This window comes from Vigna umbellata, chromosome 5 (genome assembly GCF_029865625.1).
Source record: "Vigna umbellata cultivar VRB3 chromosome 5, Vumbellata_1.0, whole genome shotgun sequence".
NCBI classification, from domain to species: Eukaryota; Viridiplantae; Streptophyta; class Magnoliopsida; order Fabales; family Fabaceae; genus Vigna; species Vigna umbellata.
Genome location: NC_142169.1, coordinates 25,010,212 through 25,037,707, shown reverse-complemented (window position 1 = coordinate 25,037,707; position 27,496 = coordinate 25,010,212). Strand labels below are relative to the sequence as shown.

The window sequence follows — 27,496 nt, the reverse complement described above, 5'->3', positions numbered from 1 at the left end:
TGCAGAGAAACGAGAAAGAGAGAGGGAAAAATGTTCATGAAAAGAGACGTTGAGAGCGGTGGTGGAGGTGACAGACCCCTCTACCCCAACATGCTCGAGAATCCTCAATTTCGTTGGTCCTTCATACGCAAGGTTTACTGCATCCTCACCTTCCAATTGCTTCTCACCGTCGCCGTCGCCGCCGTTGTTGTCTTCGTCCGCCCCATCCCCCACTTCATCGTTTCCACCACCCCAGGCCTTGTTCTCTACTGTGTCCTCATCTTCATTCCTTTTATCAGTACGTCTCCTTCTATTCTACCTATTCCTACATGCATGCCTTCAATCTTTTCTTTTATTTCTCACAGAAAAATTATATTTTCTAACTCTGCCATGTTATTGATATTAACATATGTTGCAGCGTTGTGCCCTCTTTACTATTACCACCAGAAACACCCTCTCAATTATTTCCTTCTCTTCATTTTTACCGTTACCATGGCCTTTGCCGTTGGACTGACTTGCGCTTTTACTAGCGGTAATCACCGAATTCTCTATCGTTTTAAATTCTTTTTACCAATGTTGATTATTTGCTTTTGTCATTTATGATTTGTGTTATATTGTTTGCTTTCACTGTGGGTGAATTCGTTCAAAATTAAACGTTAAAATGGAATGACAAAAAGGATGTTTCTTTTGTAACCTTTCTTTGTTGGGTGTAATAGTTGAAATGTTTCGATGCCGAAAAGATATCACAATATAAGAAAGAGGTAAAAATAATTATGCAGTGTGTTTCCTAAAATGTTTACTTTTTTAATTGGGGTAATAAAATTGATCATGAATCGATGGAAGCGCTTAAAGTTTGTGTTTGATTAATGTGAAACGCGTATTTATAGTAGAATGTGTGTTTTCATTGGAAAGAGCCAGTATTCAGCCTTTGTTTTAATTTACGATTTCAAAGTCTGTGTTACTTGGTATTTGTATTATTCTACTTACTGAATTCTGACATGCATACAAAAAATAATGTATTCTCCATTTTTATTATTTTCTTGAGATTAAGATAGGAACTTTATTAAGATAAAACAGCAAGAACATCATTAGTTTAGCATCAGAAAACTAGAACTTATTTAAACAAAGAAAAAGCAGAAATACTAAGAAGTTGCTGGTCGTTTAACCTCCATCGGTATGCAGCAAAGTGAAAATTTGGAACCTAGTGTTAAATTTCTTTAGTCCTTGACAACAAGATTTAATTCTGGATTCCCTCCATCTTTTAGCACTCAATTAACAACCCTTCGAGAATCAGTTTCCACTATTAAGAAATTGTGCAGGCACAATAATTGATTTCCTATATAGAAGCAAGGAAGCATTTCAATCATGGCAAGGGAGTTGAATATGTTTTCAAAATGACAAACTTTTGTCTATTGTAATGAGCATTTTCAGTGAGAACAACCAATTATTTTCTAACGAGACTAGAAACTGGATACAGGGAAAATTATTCTGGAGTCTGTGATATTGACTGCAGTGGTGGTGATCAGCCTAACTATCTACACCTTTATTGCCGCAAGGAGAGGCCATGATTTCAACTTTTTGGGCCCATTCTTGTTTGGAGCCTTGCTAATTCTTATTGCCTTTTCCCTGATACAGGTATTTTGCTCATGAAGTCTTTTATGTTTGGGGTGTTTCTTCCTGTACCGGATAAATTTTTTTCATATCTCCCTTTCATTCTGAAATGTGCTTTCTGCCGCAAAAGTCCATATCATACCGGAAAATCTATTCCAGAATAAGATGGAGGTGTCCAATATTTTTATAAAGACACAGAAAGAAAAAGTCTTCTGCTTGATAAGGTTAAGGGTTTCAGATATAATTTGTTGTTTCTTTCCTTGCAGATTCTATTTCCATTGGGTAAGCTTTCATTGATGATCTACGGGGGCCTGGCATCACTTATATTTTGTGGCTACATCATATATGACACAGACAACCTCATAAAGAGGTTCTCTTACGATCAGTACATATGGGCTTCGGTATCCTTGTATTTAGACGTCATCAACCTCTTCCTTTCTCTGCTTACTCTCGGTAGAGCTGCTTCTAGCTAAGGAGATAATTCTAGAAGCATATATTCCTTGCCTAGGTACATGTGTTTGCTTTAAGGAACTATAGTTATTCGAAAAGATAGTTCTTATCAAGAATTCCATGTGGATGGAATTTTGCACTGAATGTTGATAAACTATCTAAAAGCCCAAATTAGTTCTACTTCAGAGGAAACTAAAATAAAGAGGGCAGAAATGCTAGCAATTTTCTTTACTGTTGGCTGTACTCTATTGTATTATGTTGCATCTTTGAATATTCAACCCAAAGTTCGCAAACATCTTATTGTTGTGAACTAATTATCCACCTACCTTTTTAGAATAATAAGGTAAGAAGGAGATCAAACTCTTAACCATATCGGATGTCTATTCAGGAAACAATTCTCAAAAGCTTATGTTGAATGAAAACACGTGAATCATTTTATGTTTTTAAGTTATCCTTGACAACGTATGGAAACATTGGAGCGATTCTTGATCCTAGGGACTTGGCACATGCATTATCGCTTGGAAAAAACAATTCCTACGATTCTACATTTCTAGACGTAATCTTTTTTGTTTTTTTGCGGAAATCACCTAGTCCATTTGAGTCTTGCCGATGATGATTGTTTGAGGCTAAACACATGCAAATTACATCTCAAAACATATGTAGTTTGAATCGAGTTCAGTAGTCAGTGATAGCTAGCGACTCTGTTGGTAAGTATTAAAGATGACAGGTTTAATTTCCATATCTGTTTTGCCTCTGTGCTACAATGGAGAGTAGTCTCGAAACCCCTTGTGTCCAGATGTCATATTCTCGTTGATTTCGACACTCAAACTCCACAATCCCCCTTTGGTCCGTCTTCAATCCAAAGTAGCGTCTCTTTTCACCATCATCAAACAGATGTCTCCCTGGCCATGCTGGTAAATCCATGCAGATATCTAACACAACATCTGCATAATTTAGAGGACAAGTTATGAGCTATTGTTTATGGCTGCCTCTGACAGCAAAACAAAGTTCTAATCTAATGGCTGCTCTGTGCTTACTCTTTTTCTTTTTGGTAATTGTTCCTGCCACATGTCTGCTCTTCATTTTCAGCATTACCTGAAATGTTTGCAAGCCTTGTGAATTGTGATTGAATGGACTTTAAGGCAACCTCATACTGCAAATTCCCGAAAGGAAAATTACCTGGCCGGTTCTATGTATATAGACAGACACTATTTTCCAGTGAAGATCACCTGCATTTGTCACCAAAATGGAGTTTACTCATTTTTGCAAATGAGAGAAAGAATGAGTTAGTGCTAGCAGCATATTGGTGATTGATGTTACCTTTACGGGTGCGCTTGAGTAATTCACTGCCCTTAGCAATAAGCTCTTGGCTGCAGGCACCTAGAAAATTTTCTCCATTGAAAACTTCCCCGCTATCACTGGTGCTGGTGTTGCTAGTATTGCTGTTAATACTTTTACCACATAGTCCAATCCCCCCTATGCCTCGCTCCAGTGGCGTAACTGTGGCTATATTCCATACCTCCTTCAAAGCTCTTGCTTTCAAGGTTGCCGCTCCTCGTAGAGCTGCACATGAAAGAAAAAAAAAATACAAAAGCTGTGAATATAAAGAAGCCAAAACATGAACATCAGACACATTCTATCCTTACGGTACCAAGAGACTAATTAACAAAGAAAAATCTGGTTGATACTTGACCGTTCAGACAGCATAATTAGTCATTTTTTTATGGTTAAGCTACCACAACATATTGGTAGATCTTTCAAATGCATTTTGGTGTGTAGAACCTAATGGTCTTAATAATTTCTTGTTCTGAAAAAGTATCCATTATTAAGAAATAGATGCTTAATGAGTGCAAAAGCTCTACCTGTGGCAGCTGCAGCTGTAAGAGTAGTAATATCATCATGGGAACGGACATTCACAGCAGAGCTGATGACAGAAGCAAGGTGGTCACGCTCGGCCCCCATAGCTTCTGCAGCCTCTACACACTGTGCAGCAACTAATGTAGCTGCAGAAGCAACAGCCATGTCAGTCTTTGCCATCTTCTCATCCTTGCTGGGAGCAGACGAGCCTGCTGTTGCAGCCGCAATAGCTGCAACGGCAGCAGCCACTGCAGCCACTGAAATAGTGGCATGCAGCTGAGCAGTATGGGTTCTGTTTTCTTCTTTCTTCTTCTCTCTTCGGTCCTTTAACCATCTTCCAACAGTTTTTGGTCCTGAGCATGCTGTGCCGTTGCCAATGGTTGCACTGGCTCGTCCACCATTGAACAAAGGGTGAATTGAATTATTTGCCCGAAAGAACTGCATACACATTGAGAAGGATAACCATGACCGTTACTTGGTGCTTTACAAGGTAAAAACATATTACCTATGACTAATTTCAAACGCAACTTGCTTTTGATTTTTCCTTTTAAGAATGAAAAAACATCTAAGCCTCTCATGTTGTACTTGTATTGATAAAACATTATAGTGATGTTTCCTCTTTCATTTCGAAGTTACATATCATAGGACTGCTGACAACATTCACGGCTGTCCCTCCAGTCACTGGCACACGTCTTTTCCTCTCCACATTATGTTAGTTTTCATGGATTAGTTTCAGAAGTACAGAAAAACAAAACAAAATCACAGGTACGATAATACATCCTGTATAGTATCTCCGACTTAAATATAAACAAAACAATACCCTTCCTTTATTCTGGCCAAATTAAAACAAGTTTGCCTTCCAAGGCTAAAAGGTGAAATTGTTGCGTGAATGTATGGAAAAAGAGTCACTGCGCTGGCAATTTCTTGTCCTTTCACGAGGCAAAGCCAGGGCAAGGTGACTTGAAAAAAAATAACATCATTTACACACAATACACACCCTTTAATCATTGATTTTCCTTATTTGACACTTCAGCACTAAGCATTTTGCCGGTTTCAAAATGTTAAAGGTCATTGAGACATGACCTTCATTAATTCATCCATTTTTTTCCCTTTTCTTTCCACTCCATTTTCCGTGCTGAGTGTGAGAAAATAAAGTTGATCCCAAGTCATTGAACTCTCCCCTCAAGCAGCAAGCACCAAGTTCCAACGAATTATTTTTTGTGAACAGAGGCCTACCTTTCTTCCATGCATCCACACACACATACAGTAGGAGCTACATAACCTATAAGCGGCACAGAATCACCACCTATAGGGACACAGATGGGTCCCTCAATTCTGTTTTTGAAAAATCTTTTACATTTTTTATTATTCCCTTTGGGTGGCTTTTAAGACGAGAATCTTCTCCCATGTCTTGTATTCTAAGACTAATCAGAAAAGACAAGACAAATGCTGTATTCTCCCTATTTCAAAAACAAATTAAAATACTAAAAAGAAAAATGGATAAACCCTTCAAAGTTAAATCAAACAAAAACTATTGCAGCTGTGAAAACGAAGAAAAGGGAAAGAGAGTAGAGTTAGACAATACCTTAACAACGTCATCAAACTCATCCGAAGGTGAAATCGGAGGGCTATCTGTTCCGGTTAAGGAACCACCGCCATTCAAAGGCTCGCTGCTGTGAGATAATCTACCCGACGTTAACGGAGACACTTCCTGTGACACAGTCAACAACAATAAAACGACTTCAGAAAACCGACACCAACACTACAAACAATGTATATATTCAAAACAACGTAGACACTTTCTTAAAACATTTTACAGCACCTCTCTTGTGGATTGTGACATAATGCGTTCAAGGACAAGCTGAGAGGTGGCAGAGGAGGCAAAAGAGAACTGATTCTTAGACATGGTGGAGAAATCTTCAGAAAGAAAGGCGGTGGTGTTGGTGTTGTTGGGAACAGTTTCCTCCGGAATGGAAGTGTTGTTTGAATTAGGCATGCAAGAAGAGGAGAGAGAGGAGTGGTGATGTGAAAGAGCTTTGGAAACCTCAAGAGCAGAGGCACTCCATGAGCGTGACAGAAACTCCATGGGCACTCGAGGACTCTCCGGCAGAGGGGTCGGAACGAACTCCGAGCGGCGACAGTTTATGGTGCACTTTGGCTCCATTTGTGAAGTGGGAAGCAGTGTTATTGTGTTTTTGGGGAGTGTTGAAATGTTTGTAGAAGCGGTGACAGCATGAAGGAGCGCATGTTTATATAGTATAGTAATGGTGACAACAATGGAGAATGGAGAATGTTTAAATGGTAATGAAGCTCACAATGACGTGTCAGAAAATGATAAAGTAAGCCAAGGAATGGTCAAAGTGAAGATGTGAAGTACTTTTTGTCGTCACCATTAATGCCTAATTATCATCATATACCACTCACTTTACCGTGTCAAACCAAAAACCTTTCCAAATCTCACTCTTCCTTTTCTTCCTTGGCTAACAATATTAGTGCTTCTAGTTCTACATTTATATATTAGAATTTCTTATTTTATTTTCCGACAATTATACCATGACTTAAGAATTTTAATAATTTTTTAATACTATAATCATTTCATAATTTTTTAATAATAATTAAAGTAACCATTTTTACATAAGAACTATCAAATATTCACGTTAATAATCAATACAATTATATATATAATTCTTAAAAATATCGTTATTTGTTCCCGATGCATTTTTCATTTTCACTATACAATCTATTTTATTACTTTTATATTCAAAAATTTAATTTACATTTTAATTAAATAATTTAATATAATATATTATTACTATTATTATGGCTTAATTAGTCGGATGTGAAAAGTGTGTCAAGTTGGTTTTTGTTTTTAGAAAGGTTTCAATTACATTTAAACTTTTGAAAAAATATTTCAATTAGGTTCTTTTAAAAAATATTATTAACCGTATTAACTGTGATTATTTTTAATGAAAAGCTTCAAACTCTAAACGGAGAATGCCACAAAAGACTTATTCTTCAAACTGACAAACAGTAAAGAGAAAGGATATCTAAGTATTGTAATAAAACATGTTTTAACAAAGCCCGTCATTGAATGTCTAAATACTCAATGAATCGTACAATTTGTTACATTCGGGAAGACTTGTATATGGGAAGGTTTTTGACACTCTTATTAAAATATCTTATTGAAGATTAATCTCAATATCAATTGGAAGAGCACCACAATGGCATATGTGGCTTACAGTGGATGGTGTAAAGCATGGAAAGCCCAAATTTTACGAGCAGGTTATTACTGGTCTATGCTTGAAGCAGACTAAAAGAAAAGAAATTTGTTGATAGTATTGGATATTCAAGTATGAGTCTAGTCCTAGTCCTACATATGAGAAAGTAGAGCAATATATAAAAAATCCATTAACTCATTATTTTAAAGTTTTAGGTAAAGAGTGGTGTCGATTCCTTATATAGTTGGCTCTAATGTTATTGGGGTTTGTGTAATCTACAGAGAAACCTCCTCCTTGATAGACCCAACAGTATATAAAGATGAAAGACTCATTGTTTCTTTGCAATTCTATCATGTTCTTGTCTCAAACTTTGTCTACTACCACAGCTGAAAATGCTACAAATTCCTCATCTATAGTATCTAAAGTTGGAGGAGTTTCCTCCACGGTCACGGATAAAGTTAGGGCCTCTAGTGGACACTTGAAAATAGTTAGTCAACCCTTATCTTCCTCCATGTCTCATGCGTGTGGAGCTTTTGAAGAAGTGATCGTGCTGGGTAAAGAATTTACGATGACTTTAAAAATTGATTAGATAAAGTTGTACAAACAATGTTATTGAATTTTAATGTTTGAATGCACTAGATGGTTTTATGCATAGATTAAATAAAGTTGTACAGGAATGTTACTAATTTTTAATGTTTGAAAAAATACATATTATTGATTACACATAGAATTAGTTCTCTAACAAAATAAAATGTTACAAAAATTTATTCTTTAGCAAACCACAAAGTACAGTCTTATTTAAATAATTACAAATGCAATTAAGTTCATTAAAAAAATATTTATTTTATATTAAAAAATACGCTCACTTCGTCACATATAAAATTACATAGTGCATGATGGGATGATTTTATTTTAAATATTTGAGAGGTTGAGTTGTCTAATCAGTGCAACTTATTTTTAATGAAGTAACTAAAGATGTTAAATTTTGAATATTTAAACCTAACTAACCTACAGATTCATAAATGTCATATTTATTTAAGTAAATATATTTAAGAGTAATCATCCTAACATATTCTTAGAAAGTATAAACGTGAGAAATGTATAGCGAAATAAAATCATATTTGAGTATTCAAATTGAAAAGCAGGTGTGAGCATTACATAAAACTATCAAAAAACATATTTTTGACTATCACAAACAGTTGATTATGTGAAATAATATATATATATATATATATATATATATATATATATATAGCTATTTGAATTGAATAGTTTTAATTGATCTAATTTAACCTATATTTTTTAATATTTTTTTTACAGTTAAAGAGATTAAATACACACTCTTAGTTATTTTAAATTACTGAAAAACAAATATTAATATTCTTAAACATCACAAACATTTTTTATTACTGAAATATATTTTAATCATTATAAAATGAGTAAATTTATATTTTTTTATACTTATAAGAACATTATATTTTCAAACTCTAAAATAAAAATAATTATTTTAAAATGAGTTGATATTTATTTATAGTTAATCCGTTAACAAAGGTCGAATCACTATAACAAATAACATTATTAGTATCTCATAAAATGCTCATATGTGATTCCTCAAAGTTTTCGAAATTTCTAAACAAAAGTTCTATTTATCTTTAAATAAATGTTAGAGACAAAAAATGTAATTTTAATTTTCTTATAAACAATATAATACAAATTTACAGAGACTACAATTAAAATGTACTTATTTTTATTAGAATGTGTGATTTCAAATTTAGAAGAATAAAAGCAAAAAAAGTTAAATAAAAAATAAATTTGACATAAATTAAAAATATATATAAATTTATTTTTATTTACATTACTCATTCACTTGATGGTGGAGAACTTTTTTTAATAAATTATTTTTTATGACAAACGTGAAAACCCTTGAATCATGTTTACAACAAAAGTTTATAGGTGACGACATTTTAAACTTGCTAAAATACGGTATTAAATGTTGTTGCAAATTAATCAATAATTTTAAATGACTTTAAACTCCACCACAATATTTTACACCTATTTAAATAAATTATTTTCTCGTTACGAATATATTTTATCCTCATACTCATTAGATTAATTTATTATAATATCCTCCCCACTAAAATTTTTAAAATATACAATTTAATTTAAGGTATACTTTCTGCTAGTTATTTGTAATTTTCTTTCACCATGTAATCCTCTGGTGATATATATATATTAATTGTAGTTTGCTTATAATGCTTCGTGTTTACTGTAATAGAGCAGGTTGTAAATTACATATTTATATTTCATACTTTTGTCATTTGATCATAATTGATTTCATCAAAAGAGTTCTATGCATCAACGTTAACAAAGTTCAAAACGATCAGAATTTGGTCTATCACAATGCAGACAAGGTTTTCGTTCGAAATTAATTAATTATACTATAATCTGATTATTAAAGCAAACAACTGACACTTATGCATGCATGATTCAGATGTTGTTTTCTATCAGAGTTGACAGTGTAGTATGATGGAGCCATTAGTGAGTGATTGTGGTGACTGAGGAGTTTGAGAGTATAAATACATGATGTCATGTCATGTGATAGATAAAGAGAAGGGAATCTAACATAATTTATTTACGTTACTCGCATCCCAAAGGATTCATGAAGAAATCTGAGTTTGAGTTGAAAGCCAACATAATTATGCGCAAGAGACAAAAACATAATGCCAGACAGCCGAATGACATAACCCAACTACCTCATCTACCCTTTAACCAAACATCTCATGCTTCTTAACATACTTCAATTCCTAAACATAATCAAGTGTTAAGGAAAAACGGATACACTTGTTTCACACTGAGATTGAAGCATTTCAAGTATTTTATCTTATCTTAGAGGTTTATTATTTTTATGTATACATCCTATCTGTGATTATATTATTTTATTTTTGTTTAAAAGTGACAAATAATTTATCACAAGTGTCAACATACCAAATTTGTAAAAACATTATAAAACAAAACCTAACGGGCTAACATGTTTAATCGCCTTTTCTATCAATACAATGCATTGTTATGCCCTTCCGTTTATCAATTATTTAACCAACAAGAAAGTAACATGTCTATTCTCCTTTTCTATATATGCTTTTATGGTCTTTTTAAAAGTTAATGGATTATATCAATATATAACATACAACATTATTAATAAGGAAGAAAAATAGAAAACTTTTCCTTGATAAAACTTCTTATAAAAGATTTTTAAGGTTATCTTACGCATGGTAGAATCACATTAATATGAAATAAAATATTAGAAATCTTACATTGATTAAATATAAAATTAATTTATAATGTGTAAGTAAAAATAAATTTAATTAAAAAAGTTAATAACGAAAAGCAATAATTTTAAATATAAATTGAGATAAATTTTGAATGAATGATTTTAATATCATGTTAAAATAATAAAATTAAAATTAAGATAAGATTTGTGTCCAAATTTGGCCATGAAAGAAAGAACACATGCTCTTTCTTCTTCTTTCCAATAGAGGTTATCAAATGTTTTTATAATAAAAGTTTAAAATTTTGAGGTAGCATAGGATCCATGAATATCCTCATGATTCCATCTCTCACCTTAGGTTAACATTTTTAAAGAAAGTATTAACTTTCAACTTACATATCTAACATGGGATTAAAGCAACCAATTTTTAGTGGATTACTGATGGCACAAGATAAAATAGATAAGTTTTACCACCTTTAACTAAAAAAATACTGAAGATTTTTCTTGTAAAAAATCATAAACAATGTTTCTTTATATTAAATGCATTTCAATATTAGAATGATGTTTGAAAACAATATAAATATATATATTGATGTGAAAATATATCTAAGAGTTAAATATGTTTTTAGTAACTTAATTTTGATGTCAAATTTGTTTAAAATTTTGATATATTTTAGTTCCTAAATTTTAAAATGAATGAATATAAATTTTTTAATTCTGTTAAAAGAGATTGACATGTGAAACACATTTTATGATAGGATTTGAATTGTTTATACCATTTAATATATTTTCGTTTCAATATTAGTTGAAAAACATATTTGATATATAAAAAATATTTACAGTAATTGGATTAAATGGAGTATATCTATTCATTTTTTAAAGATTGAGGTCTAAAATGTATCAAAGTTTGTTTGAAATATGAAGGAATTATAATTTTACATTAAAATTTTGAGGATTAAAACCATATTTAAGTCTAACTTTAATTGCTAAAATATTTTAATTTTTAATTAAATTTAAAAATATATTTCCCTTATTAATATTCATGTTTATGCACATTGCTCCTTTCAATTTCAACTTTTTACTTTGTTGTGATACTTTACACCTTGTTACTCATTCAAGACAATATATTTAAATATTTATGATCATATTTACCATAAAATAAAAGTATGATATATTTAAGTGAAGACCATGTTAATTTCAATATGTTGTTAATTAATGTAATGTAATATTTATGATCATATTTAATAAAGGTATGATATATTTAAGTGAACATCATATTTTCAATATGCTGTTAATGAATGTAATGGTTATAAAGTAGGGTGATATAACATAAAAATAATAAAATAAAAATTATATTAATATTTATAATTATTAATAACAACTGAAAAAAAAACTTATATATCTAAATGATGAAAAATAAAAAATAAACTTAATTAAGATTATAAATTATAATGAAAGCAATACAAATCAATCGTTGCTCTACAATGATGTATCTTTATTAATAAAGTTCACATTTTTTTTCTTTTTAATTTGTAGAGACAAATCACGAAACACAATAACATTCAGGTTACCTATATCATGAAAGATAAAATAACAATAACTCAATCGAAAATATATGAACTTTAAATATTCAAAAAAAGAAATATGAACTTTAAATATTCAATAAAAAACATTAATGAGATCAACTGAAAATACCTAAATTTACGAGGGATTTAAAATATAATTAAGAAAAAATATACATTATAAAATCTTAACTTATGCAGAAAAGATTACAGAGGGTAATTTTATAAATAATTTAAATTTAAAAAGAAAAATGATAATATAAAAGCTAATTTTTTAAAAAAAAAATAACAAATGCAAGTGTTTGGATGGAAGGAATGTAGGGATGCGTGCTTAATGTATATTAGAAAAGCTTCATACAACTCAAACAATGTGCCTTTGAGAATGTGGACATGTGAAAAGAATAGTATAAGAGTCTACTTAGTAAATCAATATATATGTTGTGTACAAGATTGAACTGAACCTGAACCTGTTTAAAAAATGTCACAAAACTATCAACAAATAGTCACAACAAAACCCATTGGTAAAAGTTTAAAATTGGGATTAGCATATATAAGATATGAGAAATAATGATGTATTCCATTTAAATATAACCATAACTCTTATATAATAATATAATAATATTAAACAAGATAAATAATTAAGCGGGCTAGATTCATTCCCTTGAATCTGTGTATTTTCTATCTGCTTTTTTTTCTTTCTGTCTGATGACACCATCCTATCCATCAAAAACGGGTCGGATTTATTGATTTTCCTTTAAAGTGTGATGACAGGACACTTGAAAGAATTTGCAAGACTAAAGAATGTAAGATGATGTTTCCTCGGAGAATGTTGGTGAGGCCGTTATATAACAAATCGTCACTCATTGCAAACACGGGAGAACTTTAAAAGAATCTAACATAAACAGTTCTACAATTATTACTTCCAATCCAACAGAAAGGGGTATAACTAGCTTCAAAGAGTTCAAATGTAATTTGAAATGCTGATGTCAATTTTCAGCACAGTACAAAGTAGTTCAAGTAAAGCTAATTAGATATATCAAATTATTGGGAAAACAAGGATATCTATCTGTAGGTAGAGAGTATGTGTTTGCTTTGGCCATATCCACCTGAAAAAGAATCTATTCAAAGTACTTTTAACTTGAATATGAATGCATTACTAAACATGCAATAATGTTGCAGCATAATAAGTTTTGGTTTGCTCTTAATAAGTGTTGCAACATTAATGCTAAGGCTTGTTTTCCCATTCCCCTATGTAGGTTGAAGCATTGGAGTACGTATAGATGCTGCGGCTCTGACATATACAACTGGAAAATGTCAGGGTTTGATGGTGAGATAAATAGTGATGGTGTTTCTTCTTGTTATAGGTGTTGGCTATGTCCAAGACCAACATGTTAGGAAGTGCAAACAATGCCATACTCTATATATATATATATCAGAAAATTATCTATATATCTATGTCTCTATATCACACTGTGATGTTGGACACAAAAGCTGTGTTCCAGAAAGAGGGGGACCTAAGCTAAAATGCGCGTGCCTAGAGACGTCATCACCTCCTTGAGCTTTTTCAAAATTTTCAGCCATCACTATGAACATAATCTCATCATTTTCTGAAAGGCTATGACAAACAAACCACAGCCTTTGCTTTTGGATGGTATTTTGTTCTGTCCTTCAAAATAATAATTTTCTGACAAAAGACATAACCTTTATTCCTTTTGCCTCATTTTATCAATAATAATTGCTCCCTTTCGATCTCAATAGCCATTCAAATGTGCTTTCTTGATTTTTTCAAGAGAAAAAAAAAGAAGGGTCTCTTTAATTTTTCTTTTCCATCCAATGAGTTTACTTTCGGGGTCAATTTTGCCACCCTTTTGGACCACTAAGGAATGACAAAGCGCGACCTATTACAACCTAATGGCACTTCATTGTACAGAAAGAATATGGACATTTTTGTTTCTTCTATATCACAACCCCACTTTTTTTTTTGCTTTTCTTTCAAACTTTATTTACTCAAGAAAGTAGACTTCTTCATTCGAATTTGCAAACCCCATATGCACCCTTTGCAGGTGAGCTATTTATGGCCACACTATTAAAGAGTCAGAAGAAGTATCATCAAGGAGGAAAATGACATTTAAATGTCATAATTATGGGTCTTGTTGCTAAAAATAGATGATGGTAATAAATGTTCCTCTTAAGTTACGTGTTCAGGTTTGGAGTGTTAGCCAAAGCTTGGGTGAATGGCGACAAAACACAGGAGGCACAAACCTAACTTGCCCGACATATATCTCCTGACACGACCAAAGTATGAACAGCAGGCAATGTTGACCGAAAACCACATCACAGAGAAGGAATCAAATGCATGTCCATTCTTTATTGGCCTGTACAGGAGGGAAACCTTGTTACTTCTATACTTACATTATTAATATATGAGGTATGATGAGTTCTTCTTTTTTATTTATTCAAAGATCTCTTTTGATATATATTGATTTTTAATATTTTCAAGTGCAAAACAAGGTTTTAAACTGTAGTCCGTGACACTTAAAAGAGTTAAATTTCAACTCCTTTAAAGTGTACCAAATTACTCCCATATTTAACTTTTCATGGCAAAGTAGATTCCTTCATGCATAAAATAAAGGATGGCTACGTGAAGGAGGTACATTCATAAAAAAAAAGTGCAGTAGTAGTTTGTGTTGGAGGCACAAAGACAAATATGATTGCGTTAGGAAGAGATAAGTTTTGTACTTTGTAGGAAGTAGTGGGCAACAATTTGAGCAGATAGCGTTAGGGTTGCCAAGTGTTAAAGTCTAGTTTAGCTGTTTCGATGGTGTATGCATGATGCAGATTGGCTACAGTGGAGAGAGTTTAAGATGGTGAAAGAGAAGTAATTATAATGCTTGTGGGTCTAGTCATCATAGATCTCATTTGACGGTGACTTACAAAGTCCCATGCAAAGTGTCCAAACTAGCATTATAGCCATGTAGATAGTCTTCATTCAGCTTGGCTAGGGTTTATAGGTTCGAGACAGAAAGGATTTAAGGTTTTTTCTTTGGTTTGGTTTATAAAGGAGTTCTCAGAAATTTTTTTTATCAAATAACCCTTTTATAAAGTTAAGATTTTTGTAGTCCTTCCTTCAATTGAAATGATGTTTATGGGACCAATTTGAGTTATTAGATTTTTGAACTAAACTAAATTCACTTTTTAGGGACTAATTATTTGTTTAAAATAGAAAAAAAAAATGGGGTTGCATACTTTGTTTTTTAAGGATCGAATTAGGGGCTTACTTAATTTTTATTCAAGGCCAAGGTTGGGTATGTAAGTGAAAGTTCAAGCACATTTGAATGGTGAGGATTGAAGTTCCTGTATATAAGAGAAAATCGTTTGGATTCACTGGGACATTTTTTGCAAGAATGGAGTAAAGATTGTGAAATCCCCTTTTTGTTCAAAAGTTGAGTGGGAATAGTGATTGAAAGAAACAGAAGTTGTCGTACATTTCTAAAAGATAGCAACTGAGTTGTTCACGATCCAAACAAGTCACAATCACAAGGACAATTTTAGAAAAAGTAACAGTCATATGCTTATTAAGTGATGCATCTCCTTAAATATTTAACAAGAAAAATAATGAAACCAGTAATAATAATGATAATAAAGTTAAACATGTTAAACTATGTCTATTCAATAATGCAGTGTAAAATTACTTTGACTCTAGAAATAATGTTCTTAAAGGAAGGTGAGTGGTAACAGTTATATGAAGGATGAGTAGACTCTGTTGTCTTGGGTTGAGTGAAGGCCTCTTTTGAGATTATGTCAGCAGATTCTCCACAATTTAACTGTGAGGAAATGGGAGGCTTTACAAAAGAACAATTCTCTCCTTGGGATCATACATTTCTACAAACATGTATGCCCAGTTGGAGTTACTGATACTCATCAACTTTCGTTACTCCCAAGTCATAACATTGTGCACTAAATGCATACTTTTCTTTTTTTTCATTGTCACTGAAAAAAATGCCAAAAGAAACACGCCAAATCTATTATTACTTTTACAACAGTCAATTGATATAGCATTTATTTAAATATTTTTGAATCCCATAGAAGCTGCTTTGTTTTTTCAGAAAGTGGTTGCTATAATATTATTTGTACCCTTCCAATTCTGGAGCTTGATGATTTTGGTATTTAGATAAATGAAGCCATTGGAAGGAGAGAACAGTAGGGGGCTTCTCTGGACAGATTGATTTCTCTATCTTCCCAATAGTTGATGCCCATGGGTTTGATTTCTTGGGCCTCCAGTTCACAATAAATGGCCTATCTTCCTCATTATTCTGAGGGCTCGTTCTTCATGCACCTCTTTTTTCTTCCTGCACTTCCATCTTAATATTATGGACAAGGGATGGTTACTCCTTATAGACTAGTCTCGTTTTTTCAAGTTGTCTTTCTAAATGATAGGCCATAGTTCAACGTTTATAATCTTCAGAAAACTTCATAAATGAAAGTTAATATGTGAGTATTATTTTATATGATGCATGCCTGTTGTGCACTAGTCCCTGCATCTCAAGGAAAATGCTAATGCCAATAATAAAAGCCACTCTTCATTATTCTACCGTCAACATACACAACATTATGTACACTATCCGTTAGCAATGATCAGAAAGTGCATTAAAAGAAAACCTTAGACCACAGTTTCCTTAAAGCTCTTGGTCAACCAAATAGCTGTTTCCCTAGGAGAAACCTTCTCAGGCCCGAACGGCTTCAGCAACACCCCTAGCTCATCAAACCTTTGTTGTTGAAGGAGTCTGGCACTGAACTCCAGCAAACCCTCCAAAGCCTCTGCACGTTGCTGGTATGATGACGTGTCAAAGCGGCGCTGATCCACCTCAGCAGAGGAGCGAATAGAAACGCAAGCTTTTACATGCTCAGAAGGGCATTGAGTTGCCTTTGGACCAGGGCAAGCATCACTGATAATGTTGGGGACAGTAACTTTGTCCTCCTGAATTGTACACTTGACCATTGTGATGGAGCAATCAGCAGTACTCCGTGTTGAGCTTGAAGAGAAGCGAGCTGAAGTTGATGATGGTCCACGAACAGGGAAAAAAGGATCCTCACTGTAAGCCAGTGGGTATTCAGCCATCTTGTCGATTCGTGGTGCATTAACAGAGACATTAGGAGAGTCCACACTTCCAAGGACACAGAAATTGGTGTACAAGTTTGTCGTCGCTCTGGCTCTTGTTGGTGAGGAAAACCTTCCAGATGGTCCCTTAGATGCTGGAAGCTGAAATCAAAAGAAGAAACTTAAGTATATAGCCGGGATTCCATGGCAACAAGTGAACTCTCTTCACCAAATCAAACATTGCTAACTACATCACCGGTTAGGCTCTTGTGCACTCTTGGCTCGGCTTATTTTGTGACAATCATTTATGATTATCAGTTCTATAAGAAAACTTTTACAAAATAAGAGAATGTTTAGTTTAATTCCTATACTCTACCACTAGAAAAAAATATATTGTCAACTAATTAAAAGCCATTGGTGATATAACTTTTAAATAGTTATTGTAAAACCAGCAGACTTAATACACGTGAGTTTGTGATTTCATAATAGTGCAAAAATGTCATCAAAATTATTATCTTTTGCTACATAGGACGTGGACATGCTCACTTATGCATGTAGAATGAGCATACTGCCTAATTCTCCACTCACACCATTGGCAATAAAAGAGAAATTAATTCAAATAGTTTAGCACGAATTCATTTTTTTCCAAATGGACATCAAGAGAAATGGAAATAATGGGTCATGCCGAGGATGTACTTACTGAATCTCGGTCTGGACCAGGATAGGTTGTCTTTGATGGTGCCATTGTTTGCCTTTTGGCAGTGGCAGAAACTGTAACTGCCCTCAATCTTGGTGTTCTTTCAACTGTTGAGAACTTCGTACCAGGATTGTATTTGTTACCAACACAACCTACAGATAATTCATAGATTTTCTCTTCTGAACAAGTGGATAATCCATGTGCTCTTTGAGTAGAACACTGAGAAACTTGTTCAGTTCCAGAAATGCTAGGATTCAGTGCCCTGTCCTTGCTAAATGACAAGCATTTATCTTGGTCAGAAAGAGTAGAAACAGATTCTGGCTCCACGAACCGAGTTCTCCTTACATAATTTGGCTCCGGCCATTGAAAAGGAAAAGTACTTCTTCTGGGGCTATTTAATTTAAGGTGAATCTTTTGAATGTAAGGCTGAAGATGCGGATGATTTAGTAATTCTGAAGCCTGTCAAAACAATCTGTGGTTAATTTGTTTTGAAGAAGTCCACCAAAATAAAGTTAGCCAAGAGCCAATGCCATACAAATTTTTCCTACACTAGTTATATCATGGATGAAAAAAAAAATATGAAATCAAAATTTGGAAATTTAGTAATATCTCTCATGAATGTTATTGTGGCCGCCCATTTACTTAAAACTTTTACAACAACTTTCAAGGTTGCTTCATAAGATCGAAGTGAAACTTAAACTAAAGATGATGACAAGGGTAATAACAAATTAAAACCATATATTATATATGATCAGAACAACAATAGATGAAGATATCAAAGGAAAAGTGTGATTAATAATTTTACTGCACCCAAAATTATGGTGAAAATCGAAACGCAATGCCTAGGTTAAAGGTCTAAACAAATAATCCTCTAACTAGTCTTCTGGCTTTTGACGTGCATGTTGATGTACATGCCAAATGCTTTTGCTTAAATACTTATTTGTATAGTATTTTGTATATTATGCATGCTCAGAAGTTTCTTCTGCCTTGCTAACTGCATACATATCTCCTTAAAAAGTGATGAACGTGGAACCCTAACTTTCTATAGTTTTACTCCAATCATGTAAAGGTTTATGTATTATTTTAAAATTTAAATCTATCAATCTCTACCTTTCTGTATATCTCTACAGATTAATGCTCTAGATCTCTCTTCACATTGCCCACCTTGACCCCAATCTATATATTTTCAATTGTACTTGACTCTGAATTTCTCTTGCATAATCAAACAAGTATGTCAAGTAGAAGTGTAAAACTAGAATTCTGTATATTTATGCTTTTCCCGTTACACATTTTTCGCTACCCAACTCTCAAGTGACCCAAACAACAAGAAATAGCTCATTGCAGCACTTATGAACTTGAATAGAAATGTCTTAAGAATAGGGCCCCAGAAATGAAGGCTTGGGAAATAAAGTCAAATAATCTAGAAGAATTGCTCTGCCTAACTACGCATAAGGTGGTAATTAAAAATTAAAATTATTTATAAAAAAAGAAAATAAGAGCACAAATACAAATCTGCATTTGTCGGACTTATAACATTTGTGTTGTACTTATTTAATGACAATTGACAATGGCATATGCATGTCATTTTTCTTTTAGAAACTAGTTTTAATCTATATACCAATAGCACCTTAATAAAGGTAATGAAATTCCCAAAAGATAAAACTTACAGTTGGCCTCAGCTCTGGATTTTTCCGCAGCATACTTTTGACGAGCCCTCGACTGAAAGAAGAAGTATGTATGTCAAACAAGTGACACAAATAAAAGTCGCTGAAGGAGGTTCATCACTTAAAGGGGGAATAATGAAGAGGAGAATCAATGAGATAAAATATATACCGGAAAGGGCATATACACAGAATAGGATTGCTCCCTGTTACGTTACCATTGCAAAATGTAAAATGGTAAACCAATTCTGATGACTGAATTACACGTCATCCTTGTACTTCTACCATAATGTTTTGTCCTTGTGTAAATCAAGTATGTTGAAAAACGGAGTAAAATTTTAAATGATGTGGCACTTAACAATTAACATGGATAACTCAACAACGTTAAGAGTTAAGTTTCATATATTTATCAGTTAGATAAAGCGGCTAAAACAGACAAGTCAAAGATTCTCACGAAACAGAGGACTCACAAAGCAGCAGTATACATAGTTGGCAGGGGAGCTACTATACACTTGTTTATTTTGTTAATCAATGATTGTATGTCCTGCTCAAATGAAGACAACACACACAAAAAAATTAAAAGGGTACAGTCGATGATTTAATGTTGAGATATATGGAAATGTGAAATACTGAGTTAGTATGACATCATAAATGAATGAGAAGCATTCCAAAATGATACAATTTAAGTCTTAAACATGGACACGAAAGCTTAAAATCGAACAACATACTTTCAAGTGTTTTAAACAAAATGTTGCACCCTTACAAAAATTTCATTAAGACTACAAATTTCCTGGCATTTCATTAAAAAATTGAATACAAAAGATTATTAGACTCAACAAAGATTAGGATAGTCACTTTAGAAATGTGGAATATTGAAAGTCAGATACGCTTATAATCCAACAGCATAATTTTACTTTAACCGAATTATTGTATTCCTAGTACATTCTCCTACACAAGATTAACAAGTTTTGTAAATAACATTTCATGAGAAAAATGAATACAAATGCTTTGGATCGTAACTTACAAGTGCTTTAAATGCTGGCTTGTGAGCAGCCATTTCATAGATACAGCATCCTGTCAAATGTTAACATAATATATACATCTGATTATTTTGTCAATCAAAACAAATGACAAATATGGTTAAAAGATACGGTAAAAGAGGGATCAACAAAGAATAATCAAGATTAGGCAATAGGAGTACAACTTCAATGTATCCTACCCAAAGACCAGATATCTGACTTAGAGCCATAGGGTATATCAGCAAGAAGCTCTGGGCACATATAACTGGGAGTCCCAACGACCTAAGTTTAGAGCAAGAACAGACAGAAATTAATTCAGACAAAAAATGTTGAAACAGTGAACAAAAAAATAGTTTGGCAATATCACTCACTGAGGAAGCAAGATCATCAGATGTCAACATTTTAGCAAGACCAAAGTCCCCTGCATCCACAATTTTTAGCATGCGGATAGTATACAACACACCAAAATCCCAACTTAGAGATCAAATCAAAAGAGCAGTGTGAGGATAAAATGAGTAAGGCTATTTACCTAGACGTATATCTCGATCTTTTGTCAAAAATATATTTGAACACTGAAACAGATGAAAATCACACATCGGCATAAGGCTGTTCCTCAAAATTCTCTAAGATATTAGATACATAACATCAATTGTTGTTTAGCTTTTAAACAAGTCCTGTCCGTTACCTTGACGTCACGATGAAGGATATGATTTCCATGCAAGTAATCAAGAGCCATCAGCAATTGAACGAGCCACTTGCAAAGTTTCTGCATGCACAAGGTTGACCTATAACAATTATTTTACATAGTTCAAAAGATCTTGGAGCTGGAAATTGGAAAGGCTCAGTTGCGAATGGAGTTTTTGTGAAAGTGATCAACCTCTTCAGAAAAGTTGACACCCTTAGCCTTTTTGATAGCTTCAGCCCTGTTCAACAGAGCCAAACTATTAAAAAATTACATAATTTGGCTAGTAAAAGACAATGTGTTAACAAATGCTCTAACTCAAATATTTGAATACAGAGTAAATTATAACTTACATATCCCCTCCTTCACAATAGCCAATGATGATACATACAAAACAACCCTGCAAGTAAAGGTACCAACTTGGCTAAATTCAGTATCTGAAATCAATCAAATTTATAAACCAATAAAATGGAGCACAATACAGGTTCTTCTCTCAATATTTCTGTTACTATGATAAAAAATAACACGTCTGTAAACAAATAAGTAAAGACCAAAATACTAAATTTGAAGAACCCAAAATAAGGTTTACTTTTGGCAAAACATTTAAAGGAAAAAGGATTCTTGACAACCTTAGTCGATAACAAATACACAGGCACACACAAACATGAAAATCAACAGAGTTAGAAAACTGTGCTTGAAAATAATGCTAACCTTTTCCACCCAGGAATCTTTATACTCCACAATAAATGGATTTCGAACTTTAGATATAAGCTCCATCTGCATGACAGAACCAATGAAGCATCTCATAATCTAATTAATGAAAAACCTAGGCTTAGAGATCAACTTCAAATTTCAAGGTGCAAAAACTAGCACAACAATAGAAAATATACAAGAATGAATATTTGATTTTCTACACGAAAACGTCTGGCCTTCGCTAATCCCTTCCAGAAAAATGATAATCATTCAATAAATCCAACGCTAAGAGTGGGTTACCTCCTGGTGGGCAGATCTGCGGGTTCTGTCAGTTTGACGAGCAAGACGAATCTTTTTAAGAACATACCTAAAATATAAATGTCACAACTCAAAAAAAGTAGACCATATACATGATATAACAGGCTGTCGATATTAGCAACAACGATAAATTCACAAATAAATACTTAACAAATTAACCTGCAAAAGGATATATAATATCTTAAAGCACATTTCAACAAGATATTGGATGATACTCACATTTTCTTTTCGTGCCTATGCCTCACAAGCAGAGCAGAACCAAATGCACCCTTGCCAATTTGTTCTAGAATTTCGTACTGCTCCATTTGAATTGAAATCACTTTACCACCCACTATCAGTGATAGAGTGAAATTCCTGGAAATGATAGCAAATAGAAACACTAAACTTCTCATAAATAAATAATAACAGCCACACCCATAATGTGACATAAATCATTGCCACTACAAATATGCTGAACTATTTCCAATAACATACGATGAACAGATTGAGAACAAGACATCCACAAGAAATAATTCTGCGGTGATAACTGACAACTCTACCAGATTCTTACAGAACAAGATCTGAAATCTGGACACAGGAATAGAACACGGCTAAAGTCAGGTAAGTATTTACCACTTTCTACAGACAAGAGCCTTTCTCGTCAAGGGACTAATCATTTCCAAATTATAGTTGTATAAGAAACATAAAAAGCTGTCATACAATAGAAGAGCTGTGTAATAAAGAGCACCATATGTGACCAATCAGTTCTGGTTTGGTTATTTACTTTCTTTAATTGTTCAAGGCCAAGACCAGCAATTATGTGGTTAGGCTTTAACGGCAATCATTCAATACTGCTGAATAGGCTGCCCATAGTATCTTCAGTTCCAAGGATTTATCATTATCGTCTCCCTCTACTCATTAATCTCACCCAGGACGAAAAACATGTTTATGTTTATAACTTTGCAAAACCACGCGACCACCCAAAAATTAGATTCTTTTAGAATAAAAAATTCAAACTTGCCAACTAAAAAGTGGAACAAAACACAGAAATTAAGTCCATAAAAACTCAGTTACATTAAACATGGTTTTCATTTCATCACATCGTAATTTCAAATAACAAGTGCATAATTCAGATTATCTAGTCGTCAGCCAATCATAGACTCCCCATATCCTCCATAAGCTGTGAAACTTGACAATTAATAACAAAAAATGAAAAAAAAATTACAAATAAGTGTTTCACATCTAACAGGTTAGTTTCCCAGTGATGAATGAAACTGAAAACATAGAAGAGGGGGAAATACAGAATTCCCATTAACATACATAAGCACAGCAGCAAGTAATATTAGAAGGCAAAAAGTATATACAGATAACAAACAAGAGCAGAATTTGCAATGAACAGTTATTACAAGGAAAAGAACCTGAATTCGTGAAATTGAAAAGCAATTCGGCCAATGGTACAGAGAAATTTGCAATTGCAGCTTTGTGAAGTTAGCACCGAGCAGCCCCTGCTAATACTTTAAGCCAGCATAAACCATATCATACAAAAATATTACTAAACTATGATTTTATAATGTTGTTGCTTTTATTCTATTTTGAAATCGAGCAATCAATATTAGAAAGAGAGAGAGCGCCAAAACCATAAAGAAGTAAAGTGCACGCAAAAGCGACTTGTGATTCCAAAACGTGAAATCATTATACTATACATTTTTTTTTTCATGCAAAGATTTGTACTATGATACAAGAAAAGAAAACAAAAATAATATATATGTATATATATATATATACACACACACATGATAAAGTGATTAAATGGTGAAACTAATTAAAATATATATGAAAAAAATATTTATAAATAATGTAACTCTTAGAAAAACAGTAAGAGGATGAGAAAGTGTGGAAAGTGTAGAAGCTTTTTGGTGGAAAATGCGAGCACTTGACGACAAAAGAGGTGCACGGGTGGTCTGGCAGTAAGGTACAATTTTTAAATCTTTTCAAGTTAACTTATATTTCTTCTCATATTTATTTTAATTTCCTTTTTATCTTTTTTTTCTCTCATTCAAAAACATGTTCCTTTATTTTTTTTTATCAAATTATTGATTTTAACTATAAAAGTTTACTGTTATTACAAATATTACTCTTAATTTTATAATAATAATAATAAAAAAAAGTAAACTTACCATACCCTAGTCTTGTCTTTATTTAAAAAATTAACAACCGTGTTTAACACGTTTAACAGTCCTTCCATCTACTTTTGATGCCATCAAACAAAACATTAATGTTGATAAATGAACCACGCTTAAAATTAGAAGAGATAAAAAGTTTAATTAAGCAAATAAAAATAAAAATGAAACTTTAAATAAGTACGAAAAATATAGTTAAGTATTTATTTAATAATCTTTTTTATCAAAGAAGAGTTTTATTTTATGTAAACTTAATAGTAAATGTAATAAAATCAGTTTATAAAAGCTTATGTTAAACCAAGAGTAATATTTGTAAAGGAATGCTTGAGTGCAAAAGGAATATTTGGAAAAAATATTTTACCAAAAATAAGTCAAAAATATATTTGTATGTGTCCTAAAGACTTCTGTTAATTACATTAGTAATTATAACATTTTAATTTGATAGTGAAATTATCAGTAGACTATCGTAATCTTGTTATAAATGTATTTATTTTTCTCTTCACGCATCATTACTGTTTTAATGACCTAGTCAAGGAAAAGAAAAGCATACACTTCATTACTAAAAAATGGATCACTGTCATACGTTTTCCATAAATAATTCGAAAAAAATAAAAGACAACTTAACCTTCGTTGCTAGGTTTCACAGATTTTTATATATATATATATATATATATATATATATATATATATATATATATATATATATATATATATATATATATATATAAATCCTTAAAATAATACGTTTAACAATATTATAAAATTCTTTGATCAATCTAAATAATTTTTTCTAAATATTTCCTATAAATTGAAAAATCTTCTTCCAAATTATTGACACTTTTATATTTAAAATTTTCTTATAAATCTAAAATATAAATATTAAACAAGTTTGTCCTTCTGTCTACCTGAAAATGATAAAACTACCATAAACAGAAGTTAGGACTTGAAAAAAACAAAACAAAAGAAATACCGTATCATTCCAAAATAATATTTATTTTCTATCTGTTTTTATTTATTTTCTATCCGTTTTTATTTTTAATCATTATGCAAATGCATTAAAAAAAGTTAGTTAAATAACAATTACCAAATAAAGTAATATCTTATATTTATATCCATATTATATAAATGAGATTCTACTTTTTTTTATATCTGCATTTTCTGTCTCAAAACTTACTCTTTAAATGATCTTTTAAAATTAAAATAATCATTTCACCTTTCCTATGTTTTACTTTTAATTATACTTTCAAATTAAAAAAAACTATAATAATATATAAAGGAATACATGTTGAAGATATTTACTTTAGTTTTAATTATGTTTTAAAATTAAAAAATAAAATAATATTCAAACACTAAAAATGACTGTAATTAATTATGTATTATTTGTTTATACAAGCATCCTTATAAATATTAGGGTTAACTTGAAATTAAAATTTATCATTGTCCAAAACTTTAACATATTTTAATTCTCAAATTTTAAAAAATAATGGATATAACTTTTTTAATTTAATCATTTAAATTTTTTAAACTTATTAAATGATGTAGATAACATTTGAGCAGTTATTTACACTTATCTAATATGGTTTAACAAGTTTAAAAAATTTAAATATATACATTAAAATGATTACATTTTTTTATTTATAAAATTCGACAATTAAAATATATTAAAGTTTGTAATTACGAATTCTTTGCGTGTAAATTTATAGATTAAAAATATATTTAATCTTTAATATTATATAGAGACATATATGTTTATATATTATATTTGAATATACTTTTTTAAAACTAAATGTAATAAAAGAAAAAATTGTAGACATTTTAAATTTTTTTATACGAACTCTGGTTAATACCAACATACTCACCTTGGCTATTATATATATATATACTTTCTCTTCAACTTTATATGAGAACGTTTTCCCTTGTAGTTAGGTTTTTAGTTGATTCAGTGTCAATTCTAAGTTAAATATTTAAGTTGGGTAGTCCATGTCTTCTTTTAAGGAAATTAATGACTGTCTTTATTATTTTTAATTTTTATATCAATTACTCATATTTCCACTTTTTTTATTAGAGCATGTTTCGTATTTGTATTACATCAGTATTATAATATATATTAGTTAAATAAAAAATTTACTCTTTTATATATCGGTTGTAAACCGAAGTAAAAAAGTGTAGATTTTTTTTTCGTTTACCTATATCTCGATTCAGAAACTGCTCTTTATATACGAAAATAATTGTTATCATGTTTCCTAACTGCACGTAAATGTCTTTAATCTAAAAGGAATACCTATTTATGTTTTTTATTTTTTCATCACCGCTAATACAAAAATAATTATTTACATAGTTTAATTTGCAACATAAAAAAAAATGAAGTAACATTTTTGAAACAAGTGTACATCGGACGTTTTATTGTTCGATATAATTTGTTTTGTGTATTAGAAGTAGGTTTTCTCTTCATTCTTCATTGTAAAAAATAGTGAAAACCCTTTTCTGAATTAGCATTTATATTCGACAATGGTGTTCGAAGATTCATTTCTACATTTTTCTTGCTTTGTCATTAAAGTTTGTTTGTTAATTTTTATATTTTTATTTGTGATCATAATTATGTATTGGAAACTTAGTTAAGGATTTGTGTCAATATTCATTTTGTTTTGTTTGCTGCATTTGTTTGTAAAAATATGTTATAGTGGTAATATCCTTAATCATCTACAGGTTCAATCTTCTTTTGGTGTTTCCGAAACTCTTTAAGTTTGGTTTCTATGTATAATTATTTTTTAACTTTATCAAAATTCTTCGTTTAATATGTAAAATAAACTAAAAAATATTTATTTTACAATAACACTTTTTAGTGAAAACAAACTATTTTACATCACATTTGATAGTATCTAACGTAAATTGACGAATTTATGTTGATTTATAGTAGTGTCGAATATAAATTTATATTGTGTGTTTTTCATGAAACATAAATTTACGAGTCTGTAAAATTACGTCAAACATATCTCTAACATAAAAAGTCTAAAATAATTAACGTGAAAAAAAGCCTTCGTTGTGTTTATACGGTTATATATTATTGTATTAACATGTGATTTTGTTTTAATTTTTTTAAATATTTATTAATGAAAAACTTAAGAGAAAATGAACATTTTTTACATATATTTGATATTTTAAAAAAAATATGCAATTCAAAAGTCACTTTTCAAAAAGATAAAATGGTCATTTTTGGAAATTTTAGG

General features: G+C 31.5%; 3 protein-coding genes across 3 annotated transcripts; 1 reads left to right on the top strand and 2 right to left on the bottom strand.

Annotated features, from left to right (window-relative positions):
• LOC124823907 (protein LIFEGUARD 2-like) lies at positions 1-2,487 on the top strand. The gene is made up of 4 exons (XM_047296230.2): positions 1-277; positions 398-511; positions 1,457-1,614; positions 1,857-2,487. The coding sequence occupies exons 1-4, from the start codon at positions 31-33 to the stop codon at positions 2,061-2,063; spliced, it is 726 nt and encodes a 241-aa protein (XP_047152186.2). The 5' UTR covers positions 1-30; the 3' UTR covers positions 2,064-2,487.
• On the bottom strand, positions 2,447-6,338 carry LOC124823906 (VAN3-binding protein-like). The gene is made up of 7 exons (XM_047296228.2): positions 5,720-6,338; positions 5,483-5,608; positions 3,903-4,335; positions 3,361-3,603; positions 3,220-3,269; positions 3,078-3,135; positions 2,447-2,984 (listed from the first exon to the last, which is right to left on the bottom strand). Exons 1-7 carry the CDS (start codon positions 6,059-6,061, stop codon positions 2,770-2,772), a joined length of 1,467 nt encoding a protein of 488 aa, XP_047152184.1. The 5' UTR covers positions 6,062-6,338; the 3' UTR covers positions 2,447-2,769.
• A 10,162-nt stretch (positions 6,339-16,500) lies between these two features.
• On the bottom strand, positions 16,501-23,660 carry LOC148197989 (serine/threonine-protein kinase Nek4-like). Its single transcript, XM_088116819.1, has 15 exons — positions 23,508-23,660; positions 22,330-22,464; positions 22,093-22,159; positions 21,811-21,876; positions 21,453-21,499; positions 21,295-21,340; positions 21,103-21,183; positions 20,947-20,989; positions 20,789-20,838; positions 20,618-20,699; positions 20,423-20,472; positions 19,869-19,942; positions 19,405-19,456; positions 17,741-18,196; positions 16,501-17,202 (listed from the first exon to the last, which is right to left on the bottom strand). Exons 2-15 carry the CDS (start codon positions 22,413-22,415, stop codon positions 16,603-16,605), a joined length of 1,800 nt encoding a protein of 599 aa, XP_087972945.1. The 5' UTR covers positions 22,416-22,464; positions 23,508-23,660; the 3' UTR covers positions 16,501-16,602.
• Between the last annotated feature and the right edge of the window lie 3,836 nt (positions 23,661-27,496).

Bases quoted from the DNA above. Each gene is read 5' to 3' on its own strand.
- LOC124823907 (XM_047296230.2), top strand. From the start codon at position 31: ATGTTCATGAAAAGAGACGTTGAGAGCGGTGGTGGAGGTGACAGACCC. The intron at 278-397 runs GTACGTCTCCTT...CATATGTTGCAG, and splicing joins CATCTTCATTCCTTTTATCA to CGTTGTGCCCTCTTTACTAT. The intron at 1,615-1,856 runs GTATTTTGCTCA...CTTTCCTTGCAG, and splicing joins TTGCCTTTTCCCTGATACAG to ATTCTATTTCCATTGGGTAA.
- LOC124823906 (XM_047296228.2), bottom strand. From the start codon at position 6,061: ATGGAGCCAAAGTGCACCATAAACTGTCGCCGCTCGGAGTTCGTTCCG. The intron at 3,604-3,902 runs GTAGAGCTTTTG...TTTCATGTGCAG, and splicing joins TACAGCTGCAGCTGCCACAG to CTCTACGAGGAGCGGCAACC. The intron at 3,270-3,360 runs GTAACATCAATC...TGACAAATGCAG, and splicing joins ACTCAAGCGCACCCGTAAAG to GTGATCTTCACTGGAAAATA.
- LOC148197989 (XM_088116819.1), bottom strand. From the start codon at position 22,415: ATGGAGCAGTACGAAATTCTAGAACAAATTGGCAAGGGTGCATTTGGT. The intron at 22,160-22,329 runs GTGAGTATCATC...TTTATATTTTAG, and splicing joins CATAGGCACGAAAAGAAAAT to GTATGTTCTTAAAAAGATTC. The intron at 21,877-22,092 runs GTAACCCACTCT...TCTGTCATGCAG, and splicing joins GCAGATCTGCCCACCAGGAG to ATGGAGCTTATATCTAAAGT.